Source organism: Anomaloglossus baeobatrachus, chromosome 6, assembly GCF_048569485.1.
Source record: "Anomaloglossus baeobatrachus isolate aAnoBae1 chromosome 6, aAnoBae1.hap1, whole genome shotgun sequence".
NCBI classification, from domain to species: domain Eukaryota; kingdom Metazoa; phylum Chordata; class Amphibia; order Anura; family Aromobatidae; genus Anomaloglossus; species Anomaloglossus baeobatrachus.
The window spans coordinates 11608992-11633445 of record NC_134358.1 but is presented as its reverse complement, the minus strand read 5'-3'; the positions used below and the strand labels follow the sequence as shown (position 1 = coordinate 11633445).

The following is a 24454-nucleotide window of genomic DNA, read 5'->3' as shown; positions in this document are numbered from 1 at the left end:
TGCAGCAAGATACAGTATGCTGTGCAGAGTCCAGATGTGCATTGCAGCTAGATACAGTATGCTGTGCAGAGGCCAGATGTGCATTGCAGCAAGATACAGTATGCTTTGCAGAGGCCAGATGTGCATTGCAGCCAGATACAGTATGCTGTGCAGAGGCCAGATGTGCATTGCAGCCAGATACAGTATGCTGTGCAGAGTCCAGATGTGCATTGCAGCAGGATACAGTATGCTGTGCAGAGGCCAGATGTGCATTGCAGCCAGATACAGTATGCTGTGCAGAGGCCAGATGTGCATTGCAGCAAGATACAGTATGCTGTGCAGAGGCCAGATGTGCATTGCAGCCAGATACAGTATGCTGTGCAGAGGCCAGATGTGCATTACAGCAAGATACAGTATGCTGTGCAGAGGCCAGATGTGCATTACAGCCAGATACAGTATGCTGTGCAGAGGCCAGATGTGCATTGCAGCCAGATACAGTATGCTGTGCAGAGGCCAGATGTGCATTGCAGCCAGATACAGTATGCTGTGCAGAGGCCAGATGTGCATTGCAGCCAGATACAGTATGCTGTGCAGAGGCCAGATGTGCATTGCAGCCAGATACAGTATGCTGTGCAGAGCCCAGATGTGCATTGCAGCAAGATACAGTATGCTGTGCAGAGCCCAGATGTGCATTGCAGCCAGATACAGTATGCTGTGCAGAGTCCAGATGTGCATTGCAGCCAGATACAGTATGCTGTGCAGAGGCCAGATGTGCATTGCAGCCAGATACAGTATGCTGTGCAGAGGCCAGATGTGCATTGCAGCCAGATACAGTATGCTGTGCAGAGTCCAGATGTGCATTGCAGCAGGATACAGTATGCTGTGCAGAGTCCAGATGTGCATTGCAGCAAGATACAGTATGCTGTGCAGAGGCCAGATGTGCATTGCAGCCAGATACAGTATGCTGTGCAGAGGCCAGATGTGCATTACAGCCAGATACAGTATGCTGTGCAGAGGCCAGATGTGCATTGCAGCAAGATACAGTATGCTGTGCATAGGCGAGATGTGCATTGCAGCAAGATACAGTATGCTGTGCAGAGCCCAGATGTGCATTGCAGCAAGATACAGTATGCTGTGCAGAGGCCAGACGTGCATTGCAGCCAGATACAGTATGCTGTGCAGAGGCCAGATGTGCATTGCAGCAAGATACAGTATGCTGTGCAGAGGCCAGATGTGCATTGCAGCCAGATACAGTATGCTGTGCAGAGTCCAGATGTGCATTGTAGCTGACGGGGGACACTAATGAGCGCCATATGCGTGACCAGCATTCAGTGTTTTTTTTTTGGGGGGGGGGGGGGTCATGGGTTTCATATCATAGCATTTCTGTATGCAAGGTGTCGATTCGTATTGAATTGATGCTGCCCTACAATTTTTTAATTCACTTTTTTTCTCTATCTTGTTCCGTTTTCGAGATAAAAATGGTACTTCGTTGTTTTCCACCAGGTGGCGCTATAGGTGGTTTCATTGTGTAGCGCATGACTACTTTACTATACCCAGACACCACTTCTATGCCTATAGCTGCTGCCGTTCTCAAGTTAATGGCGGTGGACAGGATATGGGTGGACACACTGTATGTATGTATGTTTATATATATAAATAAATAAATAAATAAAACACACACATTCAAATAAAAGAACACTGACCCACTATTCAGGATCCATCCACAAACAAAGAACAGCAAGAAGCCCAGGAGCCAAGTCATGGCGGGTGCACATAAAAATGCAAAATGCACAGGTCATGAGCTACGGCGCACGTGTGACTTAGCTTTGTCATTGGCAGCGCACAAATCTATGGGCAGAATAATCTGTAGAAATAAGACAGGCCATTCTATAGAAATGGAAAACAAGACATATTGGAGAAATAAGGCACAGGGCAATCTCCAGACACTAAAGGCCAGATTTTGTGGAGAAATGAACAGAACATTGTGATTGTTTTATTGTGAGTTAGTGGCAATAAACTTACACGGGGTTGACGTTGTTGGGGGAGTCCCCGATTCGGACCTCGGCCCCCATCAGCCTCTCCTTACAGCAGTCCTGCCGGTTTGTTATGACCACATTTGATATCTTGTAGGTCTGGGTCAGGTCCAGCTTCCACCAGGGATTTTTTACTTGATTGGTGTGAGTGCAGGAGCCGTTGTTGTAATTGGGGTCTTTCACACCATCGATAGCGTTTTTGGCGTATCCCATTACCTTGTTTTGCAAATCAGACTGCTGGGAGGCTTCTCCGTTTATTGCTATATTGGAACCTGTGAAAATAAGACCAGAAGAGCGTTTAATTATATGGGGCGGATATGTGAATCCTGCCGTCCATTGTTCCATCTACACCTAAAGTAAGGGATCTTTCAATTGATTGGTGTGAGTTAGGGACATTATCATGGAGGTCTCAGAGGTCGCGAACACAACCGGGCCCACCACAACCCAAGCTCCTACTTTAGCTGAATGTTACTCTGAGGCCGGATATAAAGCTGAAATGCATTACAGCACAGAGACCCATTGAGCTCCTGCACTGCAATACATGCCACTGGCCAAACAGAGGCCGGTAGCTGACATTGGTGTGCATGTGGGGGAGCATGACAGTGACGTCATGTGTCGCCATAGCAGGCATGTGACATCAGCTGCTGGCCACTACGCCGGCTGCAGAGGAGGACGCCATGCCACACAACACGGGTACCAGAGAAAGTGAGTAAAATATTATATTTTTAATGCGTTAGAGGCAGAACAGGGAACAAATATAACAGGAGGGCGCACAGGATAAAGACATATATACTAGGATGGGGGACATATAACCAAGATAAGGACATTTTTACCAGGAAGGGGCCGAGGATGGAGGACATTACGCCATAGAAGGATAGGATGAGGACATATATACCAGGAAAGGGCCCAGGATAAAGACATATATACTAGGATGGGGGACATGTATACCAGAATAAGGACATACAGTATATGCCAGTAAGGGAGACATATACTCCAGGATGGGGGGAAATATATACCAGGATGGGGGACATATATACCAGGATAAGGACATATATACCAGGAAGGGGCCCAGGATAAAGACATGTATGCCAGGATTGGGGACATATTTACTAGGCCAAGGCCTAGGATGGGGACATATATACCAGAATGGGGGGACATATTTACCATGAAGGAGCCCAGGAAAGAAACATATATAGCAGGAAGGGGCCCAGAAAAAGGACATATATACCAGGATTGGGGACATATTTACTAGGATAAAGCCCAGGATGGGGACATATATACCAGAATTGCAGACATATATTTCAGGATGGGGGACAAATTTAAGAGAAAGGGGCCCAGATTTGGGGACATATTTACAAGGAAGAGGACATAATTCAAGGAAGAGACCCTTGATGAGTGACATTACTACAAAAGAAGGAGGAGGAGGAGGATGAGGCAACACCTATGTTTTTATAGGATTTAAAATGCTAGAAGGGCCCACACATCTGACCAACAAGTGGGGAAGGGGGTGGGGGATGGATGCAAGTCCAAATCTTGTACCAGGGCCCATCGGACTCTAGTTAGGCTACTGGTGTGAGTGAAAGAGCCCCGGGGTCTTTACCAACATCTATGGCATTTTTGGCACATCCCATAATAGCACGTTCTTCTAGTCATACTGCTGGGAGGCTTCTCCCCTTTTTGCTACATTAAAGCCTCATGAAATAAGACCAGAAGAGATTGCGATATGTGACTTCTGCATTCTCTTGTGATGCTCATCCAACATTTGTCACAAGGAGAAGAAATATGACCTGAGAAATGGATGTGGAGGAGTTTCATCAAGCGCTGCCTTCTGCTGAGTTCTTCATCCCAAAACTAAAATAATAATTTATAGTATGTCTACGTGACAATATTATACAGGGGACATCTAGTGCAAGCGTAACAACTGAGTAGAGTTCGAAAAGTAACGACATAGTAATTCTATTTCCCTTCGGATCCACTGACTGATCTAGTAACACATGATGCCATCTGTTGTGTCCTGCATTCCACCCAAAAGATCACTCTCCATTATGCCGTACAGGGAACACATAGTGCTAAAGAAATCATTGAATTGTCCAAAAAAATTAAAAAATATAGTCATTATTTTATTGCAATGTTCAGACCTTTTGGTGTGCAGTCTATATCCGCATAAACTTCAACCTCGCACAGTGTCAGGAACTCGGTGCGTCCGGGGATCACCACGCTTACATACTGACCCTCCATCATGTCACAGCAGAAGGACAAGGTGGCAGAGGTGACATTTCTGACCTTACCACACCTAGAGGAGATATAAGCAAAACCATGTGATAATACACTGCACATTCCACCACATTTATCACATTAAGGAAAATGGGCAAAACATTGATTGACAGTAATATAAATCAAGGTAAACATATGTGAAACAACTGCAAAATTGTAGAAAAGCAGAAGACTTGTGAGCAAATGTTCTGGACAAACACAAGATGGAACATTGTGGAAAAACACAAGATGGGACATTGTGGAGAAACACAAGATGGGACATTGTGGAGAAACACAAGATGGGACATTGTGGAGAAACACAAGATGGAACATTGTGGAAAAACACAAGATGGAACATTGTGGAGAAACACAAGATGGGACATTGTGGAGAAACACGAGATGGGACATTGTGGAGAAACACGAGATGGGACATTGTGGAGAAACACAAGATGGGACATTGTGGAGAAACACAAGATGGGACATTGTGGAGAAACACAAGATGGGACATTGTGGAGAAACACAAGATGGGACATTGTGGAGAAACACAAGATGGGACATTGTGGAGAAACACAAGATGGGACATTGTGGAGAAACACAAGATGGGACATTGTGGAGAAACACGAGATGGGACATTGTGGAGAAACACAAGATGGGACATTGTAGAGAAACACGAGATGGGACATTGTAGAGAAACACGAGATGGGACATTGTGGAGAAACACAAGATGGGACGTTGTGGAGAAACACGAGATGGGACATTGTGGAGAAACACAAGATGGGACATTGTGGAGAAACACAAGATGGGACATTGTGGAGAAACACAAGATGGGACATTGTGGAGAAACACAAGATGGGACATTGTGGAGAAACACAAGATGGGACATTGTGGAGAAACACGAGATGGGACATTGTAGAGAAACAAGAGATGGGACATTGTGGAGAAACACAAGATGGGACATTGTGGAGAAACACGAGATGGGACATTGTAGAGAAACATGAGATGGGACATTGTGGAGAAACACGAGACGGGACATTGTGGAGAAACACAAGATGGGACATTGTAGAGAAACACGAGATGGGACATAGTAGAGAAACACGAGATGGGACATTGTAGAGAAACACGAGATCGCACAATGAGGAGAAACAAACAATAAGATATTAGTGAGAAAAACAAAATGGGACATTTTGGAGAAACATGAGATGAGACATTTTGGAGAAACATGAGATGGGACATTATGGAGAAACATGAGATGGGACATTGTAGAGAAACATGAGATGGGACATTTTGGAGAACCATGAGATGGGACATTATGGAGAAACACGAGATGGGACATTATGGAGAAACACACAATGGGGCATTGTGGATAAGCAGAAAATGAGACCTTCTGGAGAAGGACAAGATGGGACATTGTTGCTCATTCATTGTGTAATGTGAGTTATTGGCCCTAAAATAAACTTACACTGGGTTGTTGTTGTCTGGGGAGTTTCCAATTCGGACCTCGGCCCCCATCAGCCTGTCTTTACAACAGTCCATCCTGTTTGTCAGGACGACATATGATATCTTGTAGCTCCGATTCAGGTCCAGCTTCCACCAGGGATCTTTCACTTGATTGGTGTGACTGCAGGACCCCAAGTAGTAATTGGTTTCTTTACCACCATCTATGGCATTTTTGGCGTATCCCATAACCTCATGTTGTAAATCAGACTGCTGGGAGGCTTCTCCCCTTTTTGCTATATTAAAGCCTGAAGAAATAAGACCAGGAGAGATTTCAGCTATTTGTAGCTGATATGCGAGTTCTGCATTCCCATGTGGTATTATCCATTTACACCCAAAATATGTCACAAGGAGAAGGAACGTGGACTGAGGAATGAGATGAAGGAGTGTCATCTAGGACGACATGGTGCCATCTGCTGAGTGCTTCATTTTTCCCAAAAGAATAAGTTATATTGTGTCTCTGTACATTGTCCTCTAGGGGACATCTAGTGCAAATGTAACAACCATATAGAATTGGAATAGTAACGGCATAGAATTACTATTTCCATCCAATGTTTCCCCTTAGTGGATGTAGGGACCCCAGTAGTGATGTCTCCAAGGCATCTAACCCCTCAACCCAAATATTGGACCAACCTGTAATCTGTGATGATGGGATGTCATCTCCTGGTGCAGAATCACACCCCAGAGTCAGAACCACAGATCCCAGAAGAATCAGAGACGACACAAGATTCATCCTGAAGAAGAAGAGGACAAGAGATGGAAAAAAGTCACTTCATGTCTTTAGAATCTTTTCTTTTTCTGGTCTCGCTTTATATCATGTACTCTAGTCACAACTAGAGCAGTATTTGCTCATCTAGTTATTGATGGAGCCCTTCTTATAGGCAGCGATTAATTTCTGCAGAGCGTCCCCGTATAGGACTGTACTCACATGAGCCAGTCCTGCAGAGCGTCCCCGTATAGGACTGTACTCACATGAGCCAGTCCTGCAGAGCGTCCCCGTATAGGACTGTACTCACATGAGCCAGTCCTGCAGAGCGTCCCCGTATAGGACTGTACTCACATGAGCCAGTCCTGCAGAGCGTCCCCGTATAGGACTGTACTCACATGAGTCAGTCCAGTCCTGCAGAGCATCCCCGTATAGGACTGTACTCACATGAGCCAGTCCTGCAGAGCGTCCTCGTATAGGACTGTACTCACATGAGCCAGTCCTGCAGAGCGTCCCCGTATAGGACTGTACTCACATGAGCCAGTCCTGCAGAGCGTCCCCGTATAGGACTGTACTCACATGGACCGGTTCTGCAGAGCGTCCTCGTATAGGACTGTACTCACATGAGCCAGTCCTGCAGAGCGTCCCCGTATAGGACTGTACTCACATGAGCCAGTCCTGCAGAGTGTCCCCGTATAGGACTGTACTCACATGAGCCAGTCCTGCAGAGCGTCCCCGTATAGGACTGTACTCACATGAGCCAGTCCTGCAGAGCGTCCCCGTATAGGACTGTACTCACATGAGCCAGTCCTGCAGAGCGTCCTCGTATAGGACTGTACTCACATGAGCCAGTCCTGCAGAACGTCCCCGTATAGGACTGTACTCACATGAGCCAGTCCTGCAGAGCGTCCCCGTATAGGACTGCACTCACATGAGCCAGTCCTGCAGAGCGTCCCCGTATAGGACTGCACTCACATGAGCCAGTCCTGCAGAGCGTCCCCGTATAGGACTGCACTCACATGAGCCAGTCCTGCAGAGCGTCCTCGTATAGGACTGTACTCACATGAGCCAGTCCTGCAGAGCGTCCCCGTATAGGACTGTACTCACATGAGCCAGTCCTGCAGAGCGTCCCCGTATAGGACTGTACTCACATGAGCCAGTCCTGCAGAGCGTCCTCGTATAGGACTGTACTCACATGAGCCAGTCCTGCAGAGCGTCCCCATATAGGACTGTACTCACATGAGCCAGTCCTGCAGAGCGTCCCCGTATAGGACTGTACTCACATGAGCCAGTCCTGCAGAGCGTCCCCGTATAGGACTGTACTCACATGAGCCAGTCCTGCAGAGCGTCCTCGTATAGGACTGTACTCACATGAGCCAGTCCTGCAGAGCATCCCCATATAGGACTGTACTCACATGAGCCAGTCCTGCAGAGCGTCCTCGTATAGGACTGTACTCACATGAGCCAGTCCTGCAGAGTGTCCCCGTATAGGACTGTACTCACATGAGCCAGTCCTGCAGAGTGTCCCCGTATAGGACTGTACTCACATGAGCCAGTCCTGCAGAGCGTCCTCGTATAGGACTGTACTCACATGAGCCAGTCCTGCAGAGTGTCCCCGTATAGGACTGTACTCACATGAGCCAGTCCTGCAGAGTGTCCCCGTATAGGACTGTACTCACATGAGCCAGTCCTGCAGAGTGTCCCCGTATAGGACTGTACTCACATGAGCCAGTCCTGCAGAGCGTCCTCGTATAGGACTGTACTCACATGAGCCGGTCCTGCAGAGCGTCCTCGTATAGGACTGTACTCACATGAGCCAGTCCTGCAGAGTGTCCCCGTATAGGACTGTACTCACATGAGCCAGTCCTGCAGAGTGTCCCCGTATAGGACTGTACTCATATGAGCCAGTCCTGCAGAGCGTCCTCGTATAGGTCTGTACTCACATAAGCCAGTCGTGCAGAGCGTCCCCGTATAGGACTGTACTCACATGAGCCAGTCCTGCAGAGTGTCCCCGTATAGGACTGTACTCATATGAGCCAGTCCTGCAGAGCGTCCTCGTATAGGACTGTACTCACATGAGCCAGTCCTGCAGAGTGTCCCCGTATAGGACTGTACTCATATGAGCCAGTCCTGCAGAGCGTCCCCGTATAGGACTGCACTCACATGAGCCAGTCCTGCAGAGCATCCCCGTATAGGACTGCACTCACATGAGCCAGTCCTGCAGAGCGTCCTCGTATAGAACTGTACTCACATGAGCCAGTCCTGCAGAGCGTCCTCGTATAGGACTGTACTCACATGAGCCAGTCCTGCAGAGCGTCCCCGTATAGGACTGTACTCACATGAGCCAGTCCTGCAGAGCGTCCTCGTATAGGACTGTACTCACATGAGCCAGTCCTGCAGAGCGTCCCCGTATAGGACTGTACTCACATGAGCCAGTCCTGCAGAGCGTCCCCGTATAGGACTGTACTCACATGAGCCAGTCCTGCAGAGCGTCCCCGTATAGGACTGTACTCACATGAGCCAGTCCTGCAGAGCGTCCCCGTATAGGACTGTACTCACATGAGCCAGTCCTGCAGAGCGTCCCCGTATAGGACTGTACTCACATGAGCCAGTCCTGCAGAGCGTCCCCGTATAGGACTGTACTCACATGAGCCAGTCCTGCAGAGTGTCCTCATATAGGACTGTACTCACATGAGCCAGTCCTGCAGAGCATCCCTGTATAGGACTGTACTCACATGAGCCAGTCCTGCAGAGCGTCCCCGTATAGGACTGCACTCACATGAGCCAGTCCTGCAGAGCATCCCTGTATAGGACTATACTCACATGAGCCAGCCCTGCAGAGCGTCCCCGTATAGGACTGTACTCACATGAGCCAGCCCTGCAGAGCATCCCTGTATAGGACTGTACTCACATGAGCCAGTCCTGCAGAGCGTCCCCGTATAGGACTGTACTCACATGAGCCAGTCCTGCAGAGTGTCCTCATATAGGACTGTACTCACATGAGCCAGTCCTGCAGAGCATCCCTGTATAGGACTATACTCACATGAGCCAGCCCTGCAGAGTGTCCTCATATAGGACTGTACTCACATGAGCCAGTCCTGCAGAGCGTCCCCGTATAGGACTGTACTCACATGAGCCAGTCCTGCAGAGCGTCCCCGTATAGGACTGTACTCACATGAGCCAGTCCTGCAGAGCGTCCCCATATAGGACTGTACTCACATGAGCCGGCCCTGCAGAGCGTCCCCATATAGGACTGTACTCACATGAGCCAGTCCTGCAGAGCGTCCCCGTATAGGACTGTACTCACATGAGCCGGCCCTGCAGAGCGTCCCCATATAGGACTGTACTCACATGAGTGAGTCCTGCAGAGCGTCCCCGTATAGGACTGTACTCACATGAGCCAGTCCTGCAGAGCGTCCCCGTATAGGACTGTACTCACATGAGTGAGTCCTGCAGAGCGTCCCCATATAGGACTGTACTCACATGAGTGAGTCCTGCAGAGTGTCCTCGTATAGGACTGTACTCACATAAGCCGGTCCTGCAGAGTGTCCTCGTATAGGACTGTGCTCACATAAGCCGGTCCTGCAGAGTGTCCTCGTATAGGACTGTACTCACATGAGCCGGTCCTGCAGAGTGTCCTCATATAGGACTGTACTCACATGAGCCAGTCCTGCAGAGCATCCCCGTATAGGACTGTACTCACATGAGCCAGTCCTGCAGAGCGTCCCCGTATAGGACTGTACTCACATGAGCCAGTCCTGCAGAGCGTCCCCGTATAGGACTGTACTCACATGAGCCGATCCTGCAGAGCGTCCCCGTATAGGACTGTACTCACATGAGCCAGTCCTGCAGAGCGTCCCCGTATAGGACTGTACTCACATGAGCCAGTCCTGCAGAGCGTCCCCGTATAGGACTGTACTCACATGAGCCAGTCCTGCAGAGCATCCCCGTATAGGACTGTACTCACATGAGCCAGTCCTGCAGAGCGTCCCCGTATAGGACTGTACTCACATGAGCCAGTCCTGCAGAGCGTCCTCGTATAGGACTGTACTCACATGAGCCAGTCCTGCAGAGCGTCCCCGTATAGGACTGCACTCACATGAGCCAGTCCTGCAGAGCGTCCTCGTATAGGACTGTACTCACATGAGCCAGCCCTGCAGAGCGTCCCCGTATAGGACTGTGCTCACATAAGCCGGTCCTGCAGAGTGTCCTCGTATAGGACTGTACTCACATGAGCCGGTCCTGCAGAGTGTCCTCATATAGGACTGTACTCACATGAGCCAGCCCTGCAGAGCGTCCCCGTATAGGACTGCACTCACATGAGCCAGTCCTGCAGAGCGTCCCCGTATAGGACTGTACTCACATGAGCCAGCCCTGCAGAGCGTCCCCGTATAGGACTGTACTCACATGAGCCAGTCCTGCAGAGTGTCCTCGTATAGGACTGTACTCACATGAGCCAGCCCTGCAGAGCATCCCCGTATAGGACTGTACTCACATGAGCCAGTCCTGCAGAGTGTCCTCGTATAGGACTGTACTCACATGAGCCAGTCCTGCAGAGCATCCCCGTATAGGACTGTACTCACATGAGCCGATCCTGCAGAGCGTCCCCGTATAGGACTGTACTCACATGAGCCAGTCCTGCAGAGTGTCCTCGTATAGGACTGTACTCACATGAGCTGGTCCTGCAGAGCGTCCCCGTATAGGACTGTACTCACATGAGCCAGTCCTGCAGAGCGTCCCCGTATAGGACTGTACTCACATGAGCCAGTCCTGCAGAGCGTCCCCGTATAGGACTGTACTCACATGAGCCAGTCCTGCAGAGCATCCCTGTATAGGACTGTACTCACATGAGCCAGTCCTGCAGAGCGTCCTCGTATAGGACTGTACTCACATGAGCCAGTCCTGCAGAGCGTCCTCGTATAGGACTGTACTCACATGAGCCAGTCCTGCAGAGCGTCCTCGTATAGGACTGTACTCCCATGAGCCGGTCCTGCAGAGTGTCCTCGTATAGGACTGTACTCACATGAAGCGATACTCCAGCGTCTGTGCCCGGAGCAGCCTCAGTGCTGGACATTTATACCTCATCACTCTCCAGTCCCCCCGCTTTCACTCTGCCCTTACAATGTGGATTTTCCAGTGGATTCACTGCCAAAGAAAATTTGGACCACTTGTAAAACCAACCAGACTTGTTCACTTGCCATAGGGATAGTCCTATTGGAAGGTCGTAACCCCGTAATCATTGTCAGCGAGGGTGGGGAGGGTACTGATGATACTGTAAGGCTATATGCACACGCTGCATCTTTATGGTGACCACAAAGATGCACATTTTTTGGCCCCCAAAAAACGCACCCGCCGCAAAAACATCCAAATGCATGATTTTTTGTTAATACATTTTCTTAAAGGAAAAAAAATGATAGAATAAAATAGAAAGAATAGATAGAAAGAAAAAATAGAATAGCTCTATAGATAAAAAAAAACAAAACAGCTAGTTATCATTCTAATTATTTTTTTTTGGTAAAAAAAAAAAATGACGTGGGGTCCCACCCATTTTTCATATCCATCACAGGAATAGCAGCAGCTATGAGTTAATGGCAGCCCACAACTGCCACTAAGTCCTACATTAGTGATGGCAGACGTCTATGAGACCCCCCCCATCACTAATCTGTAAGTGAAAGTAAATAAACACAAACACCCAAAAAATCCTTTATTTCAAATAAAAGAAAAAAAACAAACACCCTCTTTCGCCACTTTATTAACCTCCAATACACCCCTCCAGGTCCGGCGTAATCCACACGAGGTCCAGCTATGGCCGCTTCTAACCTGAGTGACGTCACCACTGATCATGCAGCTCACGTTAGTCGCTGCGTGGAGCGCACAGTGGGTAGTCACAGTCTATGGCGCTTGCTGCAAGCTTCAGATGTGGCAGTGCTGGAAGTGTTGTGGGACCCTTGTGTGACGCCCTGGGCAAGCCAGGGGTCACAGGTCATCACACCACCACACCCTACACCCCAGTTAGGAACACCCAAGCTACCAAAATCCTTGTTGCCTTCCTCAAGGGGCTGGTGTTCACACCAGGGGGTGGGCCAGGCGGTTGGCTCCGCCCACCGAGGAGTTCACAGCCCTGGAGGCGGGAGGAACCAGGCAGAACAGCTAGAGAAGTAGAAGGAGTAAACAGTTAGCTCAGGGAGAGCTTGAGTGTGGAGCAAAGATAGAGTTTGGAGGAGGAAGTGGAAGGAGTAAACAGTGAAGTTCAAGTTAGAGTTGAAAGTAGAAGTGAAGTAGTAGTGGAGCTGAAGAGAGAAGCTGAAGTGACAGTAGTAAAGCCTGAAGTTGGTCCGGCTGTGTGCCAGGACAGTGACAGCAAGGTCAGCAGATGGCGGTGATAGTCTGGAGGGGGACTGCTCGGAGGTTGCTGGAAGGACCGCGGACGGGTAGTGGCCCGGCGGTCTGGAGCAGTATACGAAGAACAGTCAGCACCAGGGCAGGGGCCTCTCGGATCCCGGCAAGGCTAGGAGTCGCCATAATTTGCCAAATCCGTCAGTGAAGGGGACGTCTGTCTCCAAACAACCAAGTCCCGATTGAAGGCAACAGTCCAACCGTAACGGAGAGACACCGCCACCGCCAGGGCACCAGTTTCTCAGGGCCAGCGCCTGCGGGCAAAGTAGGGCTCCTCCGACCCATATCCAAGCCGGGGAGCGGGTTACCGGTGGGAACCCATCGCAACCATCATCAACTTAGGTGCAGGACAGAGGGACCGCCACCGTCACCTACTGGGGAAAGCAAGTGCAGCCGTCCGTGGGAACCGTCTTTCCAGCCGTGTGTTTTACCGAAAACTGTGTCAACGTCTCAGGCTGAGTGAGTACCACAGTGCCGCAAGGCACAGCGCTGCCCCCCGCGTCCTTGCGCCCACCAAGCCCTGCATCACCCACCTCATCACTGGGCCCCGGGATCACCAACCCCTACCCATGGAGGTGCAACACAACAACTGGCTGCTCCATACCATCCTTCCCGGGATCCCCATACTGAGCAGCGGTGGTGTCAACAAATCACCACAACCGTGGGTGGCGTCACGGACAATAACCAATCCCCACACCCAAAATCCCCTTTCACTCACGGGCGAGGAGCGCCGCTAGAGTCCCCGGGATCCGGCCCATCGCTCGAGCCACCGAGCAGCAGCAGGCCGCAGCAGCCGGACCCGCAGCAGTGGGAGAGCGCGGCGTCCCCTCCTCCGCCCTCGACACTTGCAGGGGTGCTTTTAGGGTTAATAAAGTGGTGAAAGAGGGGGGCTTTTTTGTCTTATTTCAAACAAAGGATTTTTTTGGGTATTTGTGTTTATTTACTTTCACTTACAGATTAGTGATGGGGGGTCTCATAGATGCCTGCCATTACTAGTCTAGGGCTTAGGGCTCTTTTCCACTTGCGAGAGACTCGAGTGTATCTCGCATCTCATCACCTGGCATGGCGGCCTCTCTCTGAACAGGAGCTGGGTCAGCTGCATAGAAATACATGTACTCGACCCGCTCCCGTCGACACAGAGGCAGCCATGCCGGGTGATGAGATGCGTGCGAGTCTCTTGCAAGTGATAAAGAGCCCTTACTCTTATTACCCTGATTGCTACTGCACCAGGGCAATGGGAAGAAACAGGTTTTGCACCGGAATTGGCGCATCTAATGGGTGCGCCGCTCCTGGGGCAGCTATGGGCTGCTATTGTTAGGCTGGAAAGGGCCAAATAACCTGCAGCTGCTGTTCTTGTGCTGGATATGAAAAATGGAGAGGACCCCACATCATTATTTTTTACCAACAAATAATTTAAAAAAAACAACAAAACAGCTGGCCAAGCTAGCGGTCGCTCTGTCTGTCTATCAATTATCATATCATATTTTGCTTCTCCTTTAAAAACGCATTAACAAAAACGGGGCAAAAATGCATGCATTTTTTGGATGTGTTTTTGCCAGTGGTGCATTTTTTGGGGCCAAAAACATGCCTCTTTGTGGTCACCACAAAAGATGCAGCGTGCGCATATAGCCTACCTATGCCGCACCAGCGAGTCCTCTGACATATAGGTGCCATCCTCTCTGCGGTGCGCCGAGTGTGGCCACATGTACATGCCGTTGGGCCCCCCCAGTTTTTTGCTGGGTACAGCGGATTCATTTCTGGAGCTGGATTTGTCCAGCAGGTATGATGATGATTTTATTGTCCCACCTCAGGATATATAGGACCACGTTCCTTCAGACAGGACTGACGACATATACCGGTAAACACAAAGCAGAAGTGCTCAATTATCCTAAATTTCTGCTCCATTCCACCTCACAGGTCACAGGTCACATTGTGAGAGGGTTGTAGCCCACACAACATGAATTTGCAGTTAGGCCAGTAATGGAGGTAAATCTGTAGCTAATACCGAACAGATATAAAATGAAGCCCCAACACCAGACTGAACATCCGGGTGTCATATATTGGGTCACTAGTGGCTTGGCACTGATAAATAAATCATCTGTTACAGTGGATATAAATAAAATCTGCACACCCCTGGTAAAATTGCAATTTTTTCTCATGTAAATGATCCTACCAAGACTCATTTCAGACCTTTTACTCCCCTTTAATGTCACCAAAAATGTGTACAAGTCACTGAGAAACAAACTGGATGTATTTGGAGAGAACATAGAAATAGCAAAATTACAAAAATTCAGTTGCATAAGTGTTCATACCCTCCTATAATGGGGGGGGTTGGTTGTGCTCAGAATCAGCGATCACAGCCCCCATGTTACTCAGTATCAGCGCTCGGCCGCCGTCATTCACATCTGATTATCCCCAGAGAAAGGGTCACTGTTCTAGGAAGACTTTCCTGACATTTTTTTTACTACATAAACAGCGGACAACACAGCAAAGGGTCTCACTGTAGAAAGTGACCAGTAGAGGGGAAGGTACAAAAACATTTCACAGGGATTATGTACCATGGAACATGTGGAAATGTAATCAAGAAGGGGCTAGAATCTGGCACAGCAGTGACATTAGCGAAATCAGGACATCCCTCAAAAATGTGATAAAAAGACATGAAGAAAATTAGTCAGGAGGCTACAAGAGGCCAACAGCAACAGTAAAGGAGCTGCAGGAATTTATGTCCAGTCCTGGTTGTGTTCTCATATGTTCGGCCTGTGGGGGCAAGACAGAGCCTTTTCTTACAAAACATCAGGCACAGCTGTGTTCTGCCAAAACCATCATCACGTTGGCCGGAACCAGAAACCAGGTCTGTCTAATGAGCCAGAGAGGGAACTTTGTGGCCTGAATTCCAGAAGGTGCTGTCATGCCTCAACTCTGGGGCTTGATCCGGTGACCTCTGGTTCTTTGATCGGATTTCCTGTCTGTTGGATGACAGCTTGTTTTGTCTTTGTACAATTGCTGATAGTTCTTTTGTCTTTCCTTTCCGTTGTCTTGCTTTTTCATTTTTATTTCCATTCTGGTGTTTTCGCTTCCTCGGTTTGTTTGCCGTATCACATCTTAGGAGGGGCTGTTTAAACGTATCATACATAGGTTTTCTTTGCTGGGTATATTCCTAGGTAGGTGGATGTTTGGAGTCCCAGCTCTTCAGTTACAGATTCTCTTGCTGAAATATCTCTATTGCTTTTTCCTGTGGTTTGTTTGTGCATTTCCCCCCCCAGGATTCTTCCCATTCTGTTACATTTTGGGTTTGGGGGGGGGGGTTCCACATATACCATTTGTCCTTTGGCTTATTTCCATTTTGCCCCCATCTTTCCTGTATGACTGTGTGAACACGTTCCTAGCCCGGAGTCTCACCCTCTGCTTGTGCGCTCTTCTTTTATGAATATTGCTATTTTCTCTTACACTTTGTTTATTGTTGATGGCGCAGTTAAGGACTCTCAGGTCAATGTTGAGTGGGGGCCACATTGGGTAATCTTAGGGGCCAACCGTCGCGTTCAGACTGGGACAAAGCAAAGTCAGATTTGGGGCTTCTCCTAGTGTGAATAGTGATCTGCGGATTTCAGGTTTATCATCTCTCCTGATTGGTTCATCCCCATGTGAATGTTAGGGCTCAGTCATACCATTATAGCCAGGCCATTTAGTGTGCGCTGAGACTTCCATATGGATTTGGTTGCACCTTGGCTGCACAACTACAAGCCTTGTCCCTAGAGGTCATGACATGTTTCGAAACGCGTCAACAATTTTTTTTTCCATAGATTTGTCAGTTTGATTCTTAATGATGTATAAATAAAGATTATTTTTAAGGATTCCGGGAGCATGTACTGCAGGTCCTTCACAATTATAGCAACAATCATTTATTTGCTAAACTGGAGAAATGTAATTTTGAAGTGTAGAAAATCCAGTTCTTAGATCATCTGGTTTCTGCTTCTGGGTTTAAGATGGATCCTGGTGGCACTGGGCCCCCCCTGACTCATGGGCCCCATAGTGGCCATGTTGTATTCTGTTACAGCTCAGCTCCTCTCTCACAGAGAGGAGCCAGCTGCTTCTCTGCAGGTCGAACGCCAGGCCCCTAACCCTGCCGGGCCTGGTCATAGTGGTGATCTCTGTGACCACGGCCGTTACGTCCCTGGGCATAGGGGCTCCTATACTGTTCCTCAGGCTAGGGAGCTCTATGCTATCCCTAACTTCAGGGATACTCTTGATGGTGGAGATGACCGAGCCCCGTTCCTGGCCCTGCTCCTAACTAGTCCTGATCTGATCTCCCACTTCTCCCTCCAGGAAAGGATTGTGATGTTAAATACAGGTGTAGACAGACAAGGGAAACCCAAACCTCTGGCACACTGTACACACCCTGGATAACACAAATAGAGATTCAGGAGGAAAGCAAGAGCAGGTAGGAAACTGCAAAAGACAACTGGGGTAAACTCAACAGGCCATCCTTGACTGATTTAAACTGGGTAACTTTAAAGCATTGCAGAGATTGCTAGGCTTTACAAATTATTTTCGGACGTTAAGAACTTTTTAGTCATAGGCAAACCTTTACCTAACATGACCAAGAAGGGAACAGACGTTTTCTCATGGTCAACCAAGGCAGTAAAAGCCTTTTCTGTAGTGATGAGTGAGCACTCAAATGCTTGAGTGCTTGTTACTCAATCCGAGCAGGTCACATGCTCGGACAGGCTCAACTCGAGTAATGCGTATAATAGAAGTCAATGGGGAACTCAAGCATCTTCCAGAAGACAATAACAGGATGGTAGGAATCATAGCTGAAATGTATGAAAACAGCACGGGGAAGACGCCTGGACTCCCAGGTCACTACTGGGAACTAAATAAATAATTAAAAAAAAACCCCTAGGAATAGGAATATGCCTGGTGACACTATGAAAATCACCGTGAGATCTATAGAATAATCAGATTGCTGTTCTATAGAGATATAATGCTGCAGTGTAGCAGAGCGTCTTACACGCAGGGGGGAGAATGTTTTTACAGTGTCACCATCTTAAAAGGCATATTCCCACTCAAGAATCTATTGTGTCTGATGAAGACCCAAATATAGGCGTCGCAACATTACCTTTTGGATTGCCTGTATAATAAAGTCCGTATATTCATTTTGGTGTGCCAAGTTTTTTCTGTATCTAATGATGAGTTTAAACCCTTCTTGAGCGCCCATAAGTCCAAGTGTGCTATAAACATAATGCTAATTGAAAAAAACGTCGTGGGGTAACCTCTATTTTTGATAACCAGTCAAGGTAAAGCAGATAGCTGCAGGCAGCTATTTTCAGGCTGGGACGCTTCATTGTCATTGGGCCCTTCCCAGCCTAAAAATAGCAGCCCGCAGCCACCCCAGAAGTGACATCCATTAGGCTACTTTCACACATCCGGTTTGAGCACTGCGGCTCAATCCGGCTGTGAAACCTATGCAACGGATGCGTCGAAAACACCGCATCCTTTGCATAAGTTTTTACATGCGGCCCGTCCGTTTTTTTCCGGTTGCGTCACGCTACTGAGCATGCGCAGTGGAAGAAACCGCATCCGGTGGCCGGATGCGTTTTTTGCCGCATCCCGCGTCCATAGGCATGCATTGAAAAATGCGACGCAGCGGCCAGATGCGGCGCGTTGCGGTTTTTTTGGCGGACAAAAAAACGTTGCAAGATACGTTGCCTCCGGCCACCGCTTTAATTAATTTTGCCGCATCCGGAAAAAACGGATGCAACGCAAAGCCATCAGGCACAATTCGGTAACAATGTAAATCTATGGGGATAAAACGGATCCGTTTTACCCGTTTTTTTCCGGATTGTGCCTGATGGAAAAAACCTGATGTGTGAAAGTAGCCTTACATGCTCTAATTCTAGCGCTTTGCCCGGCTGTTAAGGGTGCTTTACACGCTGCAACATCGCTAGTGATCTCGTTAGCGATGTGACACGCCAGATCGCAGATACGATTTGCCGAGATCGTACATAGGTCGTTTTTATAGCGCCGGTCACATGTGCGATCTCGGCAAATGTCGCAGCATGTAAACCACCCTTTACTCTTACAGATCGCCCTGGTTCAGTAGCAATCGGTGTAATAGGTTGATGTCAGCTGGCATCAAGCACAGGGGTTAGTAATAGAGAGGCATCTATCAGACATTTCATTACTAACCCAGGAAATATACAGATAAAACACACAAAAAATATTTTATTTTAAAAACCCTGCAGACTCTTGCCCTGGTTCACCAATATACTAAAATATATATATATATATATATATATATATGAAAAAGCCATGAAGATCCAAAGTAGTCCACTGAATTTGCACAGTCCACAAATGGCAACTTCAAAGACATAAAAAGAGGTAAAGAAATAAAAAGAAGAGCCAGTCCCTCAGTCACCAATTTATTATTAAAAAAAATCCTTGCATGTTTATTCACTAACAGCCGAGAAACACGCGTGGCGGGGAGTTGAGCATGGCACATGAGCACCCGCAACACTCAATTGAGTGGCGAGCATGCTCGCTCATCACTACTTTTCTGACCTAAAGACAGCCTTTTCCAAAGCTCCTGTTCTCAGTCAACCTCATATTTGATCTGCTATTTTTGGTTGCTGTAGATGCTTCTAATGTGGGGATGGGGCTGTTCTTCCACAAAAAAGAAAGAATAGTGACCTCCACTCCTGCGCTATTTATTCTTAGGAGTTCTCTCGAATCTAACTACGATATTGGTGACTGTGAGCTTTTGGAAAGAAAAGAGCTTTGAGGAATGGAGACATTGGTTTGAGGGATCTACACGTAAAGAGTCAGTCTGTACTAATAATAAATACAGTTTAATATTTATGCTGTAAGTGTCTAAACACCAGACAGGCCCCGGTGGCTCTTTTCTTTGCTCACTTTGATTTCTCTGTGACTTGTCTCCCTGGTACTAAAAATGTTAAAGTTGACGCTTTGTCTCCAACTTTTGTTCCAGACTTGAAGGTCCAAAATTTTGTTAAAATTCTTAGTGAGGGGGTGTAAATAAAACTGTATGTTCCGAAATCTCTATGTACCACCCCGCGCTCGGCTGCAACCGAGCCGCTCGGATCCGGGCTCGTCGGTGGGTGGCTCGAGCACCTCCGGACCCGGGGTCACTTCGCTCTAAAAGGGTGCTGGCGCTACTTAGGGGGGTGGTAGGTAGGTGGACAGCCGGAGCCGTGTTTGAGTTCGTGATGCCACCCACGGGATGTGGTGAAGGTGTAGACACCACCGCTGCGGTTACGGGGCACCCCGGGGGGAGATGTTGTTCAGCAAGGTGTTAACCCCTCAGTGGGCAGGGGTGATGGCCCCAGGACCCGTTGGGGAGAAGTAGCTGGGCGGTGCGCGGCCGAATGGCACTGTTGTACTCACTATTATTGACACACACAAGTCTCTGGTAAACAAAGTTGATGGTAGTCGGTGCCCGCAGCCGGCTGCGTCTGGTCCCCCACCCGGTTCAGTGGTCTTTGCCTTTCTCCTGCACCGTGTAGTGTATGTGTAGACTGCCTGTGCTTCAGCGACGGGAGTCCGCTCCCCGGCTTGGTATATGTTGGGAGAGTTCTTTGCCCGCAGACGCTGGCCCGTGGGATCTCTCTGCCTGTGCGGTGGCTTTCTATCCCCCTCGGTGGGCTGTTGTCTTCAGTCGGGACTTGGGTGGGAAAGGACCTATAGTCCAGACCTCAATCAGTGAATTAACTAAGTCCAGTGGATTCTGGACCTCGTTTCAGGGTCTGAGAACCCCCCTGTGTGCTCCGGTTTCCGAGTCTGTTCCCCGGGTCGGTACCGGCGGGCCACTACCATGTCCCGGTCCACCACGGTAACACCAAGCCGTCTTCCTGGCTCCTGTAGGCTAAGGCCACCGTTTGCCTCCTAGCCAAGGTAACAGGGCTCCAACCCCGGCACCTGTCAGACTGCTGCAGACCTGCTACACAGGCCTGCTTCCACTCTCCTTCCCTCCTGTCACTTATCTCCTCACTCACTGACTACTCTCACCTTTTCCTGCCTCAGGCCTTCTGAACTCCTCGATGGGCGTGGCCAACCGCCTGGCTCCGCACCCTGGTGTGTCCATCAAGCACTGAGGGAGGTGACTAGGGTTTATGGTTTGGCTAGTGTTACCTTGTGTGGGACTGGTGTTGTGCGGGGCGCTATCTGTGACTACCTGGCTGGTCCAGGCCTTCACATTTACGCACGGATATTTTTGAGGAGGTGCATGGTTCCATTTTCACTGGGCATTCAGGTTCTTCTGCTACTTGGAGATCTCTCTCTAGGTCCTTTTGGTGGCAGAATGGAATCGTTAGGATGGAGAGGAGTATGTTTGTAAATGCAGAATCTCAGGGCTGGATTGCAATCCTCCATGCCAGAGGAGGAGACATTTTCTTCCTTTAGATAAAAATCTGGAAGGAGGCTAGAAGGGGTCCTTTGGTTACTACTAGAGATGGGCAAATCGTGTGGATTTCTGGCCAGACTTACTTAAAAAAATAAAAAAAAAAAGAGGTCCTGGAGTTACCAATTGTTGGGATACCTGGAGGCTGTGAACTCTGATAGGAGTTCACAGCCTGCAGATGTTACAACAGCTGGGAACCCCAGGAACCTTAAAGAAGGGGCGGACACAGAGCAAAGTGCCCCTGTGCAAGGATTATGTATGGGGTGCCCCCCTCTCCGAGGCTAAAAGTCACCTCTGGGACACAGAGCAGCGGGTCCGAGAGAGTCTGCAGCGCAGCGACGTCAGAAGAGGAGGCCGGCGCATGATACCAGAGAGAGCAGTGGTGGGTGAGTATATTATCACACATCACATGCACATACACACATTTAGTGAATACAAAATTTAATGGGAGCCTTTAACAATGGTAAGGTTGTTACCAGAACACAGATGTCTTTCTCCAAACTGTCCACCCACGGTCCCACTTCAACATATAGTTCCCCAACTACTCCATACTGCCCCCTATGCTCCAACTTATGCGTATTATAATTAGAACATTATAGATGTGTGGCGCCCCTGAGGCTTCAGATGCCATAGGGTATTACACCACTTTTAAGGGGTAATATCCATCCCGGGTTAGGAGGGGGTTAACTGCCGGTGCCTTCACAAAACCACACACACACACACACACACACACACAACAATAAAAGGTACTTCTCCACAGGGGGGTGGACGAGGGCAGACTCGGTGGTTAGCCATGACAAAGCATGGGACTTCCCCAGTTGCTAGGACAACCACTAGGGGCGGCACCACATGGGGTAGAAGTAGGAGCAACCATCTCACTTGAGCAGACCTTCCTGGGCACAGCTTGGGATAACATCTCCCCGGACAGCAGGAGTAGAGCGTTTCTCTTCCTTCGTGGGCCCGTGGCTTGGAGCAGGAGGCTCGGCCCGGGTTCCGGATAGCAAACTGAGGACACTTCACTAAAAAGACTTTCACGGGCACCGGCGGTGACCGCCGACTATCCGGGATCGGCTGGAGTCCATCGTGTCAGAGACCAGTACTCCGGGGCAGCGCCCGAACTACCTGCGAGTAAAAAGACCTGGAACCGCAGCCCCTGCCTCTCCTTTACCAGTGCCCAGCACTGGGGCGCCATCGGGGACTACCACCACCCCCTTGTCCGTCCTCCATCATCCTCCCCGGGGTAATCCCGCTCCGCCTGTGGGGAGCGACACCATCCCGGCTGGGACCCTCACCATCAGCCCTGGAAAGCAGCACCCGCAGCGGCGGCCCATCCCTGGCTGCGTACCACAGGTGGCGTCACGATCCTAAAAGACTTTCCTAACAGTCACTACCACGATCACCCTCCTGCCTCCCATCCACCGCCTTCCCTCCCTTCTGTACGCCTCGGGATAACGGAACCGGCCAGACCACCCTGTGTCGACGCGGAGGATCTGCACCCCCGGCCCGGCAACGAGTAGGTTAAAACACCTGCTACAGATGCAAAAAAAAAAATTAAAAAATAGATGTTGGGTGCTATCAATGTGGAGAGAAGGTAATGTGCCAACAAGAGAAAAAGACCTCTGCACATACCACAAAGCACAATCAGTAATAATATACCAAAACCACACAATGTGTATATACATAGTGACAAAACAATCCCCAGGGAACAATAACAAATGTCCACAGCTAAACACAATCAATTAGTTACACTCTCAAGAAGCATGATTGTGGGGGGAAAGACGACCTGTGCTGGTACGAGCCAACCTGAACCCCACACGTATCACCACTAGGAGGCTTCATCAGGGGAGTGACGTCAGCATTAGGGCAGTCAGTATAGAAAACCATGGGGATTAGATTGTTGTATCACCTGTGGTAGCACCAGCCCTGAAAGGTAAGTAATTAGGAGCGCTGATACAGAGTAGCAAAAATGATGCAGTGACAAGTAAAGTTAGACAGACAAATCCCAGCATAATGCGCTAAACCATGATGGAGTACAACACCATAAAGAGAGTACACAAGTAACAATGGAAATAAAACAACCAGGATCTGAAGAAAAAGCACATATCACATCCCTGTGAAGTATATAATTAGGAGCGTTGATACAAAGTAGCAAAATGCTGCAGTGACAAGGAAAATAGAAACAAAGAAATGGGGGGAATATATACAAATCCCAGCGTGATGTGCTGAGCCATGATGGATATAACCCCATGATGTGGGCACACATACAAACAAGAAAGTGCATGTGTATCAAGATATCAGACACTTCACGGCTCAAAGAAGGTATTTAGGAGCGTAGATACAAAGTAGCAAAGTGCTGCAATGACCAGTACAGCTGATACACGCAAAAATCCCAGCAGAATGTGCTGAACCATAATGTGTGTGCACACAAACCATTGGGCAAAAACGACGAATATTTAGAGGAAGAAGCGCATGTTTGTTGAGCTATGGAACATAATGAGAGACCCCAGACCTTAGGTTAGCTGTGCACCACCAGCAGCGGACACTGACTCCCAATGTGGTGGAGTCTATGGGTGGGCAGGTTCAGACGGAGCCCAAAATTGCTCTTCCAGGCAGGTTTGCAGGGGGTAGAGACAATGTTTTGTCTTTAAGGAGACTTGTAAACTGTAGTTTAGGCTTCGGCCTTACTCCTCTGGAGATGAGGAGCAGCGGGTGGAGATTGTGATCTCACTGTTACGGGGGATCCTCAATCCTGGGCTCTCGTTGCCTCATGGCTCCGGTTGCTGGATGGATTTTTTGAGGCCTTGGGTCTTATCTCTGATGATCCTGACCGAGTCTCCTCAGCTGAGTCCAGGCTTCATCACCTCCAGCCGGGGGATCAGACAGCGGAGACTTATTGTTCACAATTTCATAGATGGGCGCTGACACTAAATGGAACGACCCGGCTCTCAGAAGACAATTCTGTGAGGGCCTGTCAGGTTGAAAGATGCCTTGATGATTTATGAAACTCTTGAGTCCCTGGAGGCCGCCATGTCCTTGGCTATAAGTGTGAACAGGACACCTCCAAGATAGACTGGGTAGACCATTCTAAAGCGAGTCATACCCAATGTAAATAAATATAAATAAGTACAAGGGAATCACAAAGAAAAAGGACCAAAAGGGTAAGTTGTAAAATACACCAAT

The 24454-nt window shown here is 48.8% G+C and overlaps 1 protein-coding gene across 1 annotated transcript in view; it reads right to left on the bottom strand.

The window, feature by feature from the left end:
- LOC142316938 (uncharacterized) overlaps window positions 1-24454 on the bottom strand; it is a 174280-nt gene that overhangs the window by 12931 nt on the left and 136895 nt on the right. Inside the window, exons 5-7 of the mRNA XM_075352723.1 lie at window positions 5725-6006; window positions 4151-4305; window positions 2002-2284 (exon numbers count right to left, since the gene is read on the bottom strand). Of these exons, the coding sequence (XP_075208838.1) occupies window positions 2002-2284; window positions 4151-4305; window positions 5725-6006 (720 nt within the window). The remainder of the gene's footprint in view (window positions 1-2001; window positions 2285-4150; window positions 4306-5724; window positions 6007-24454) is intronic.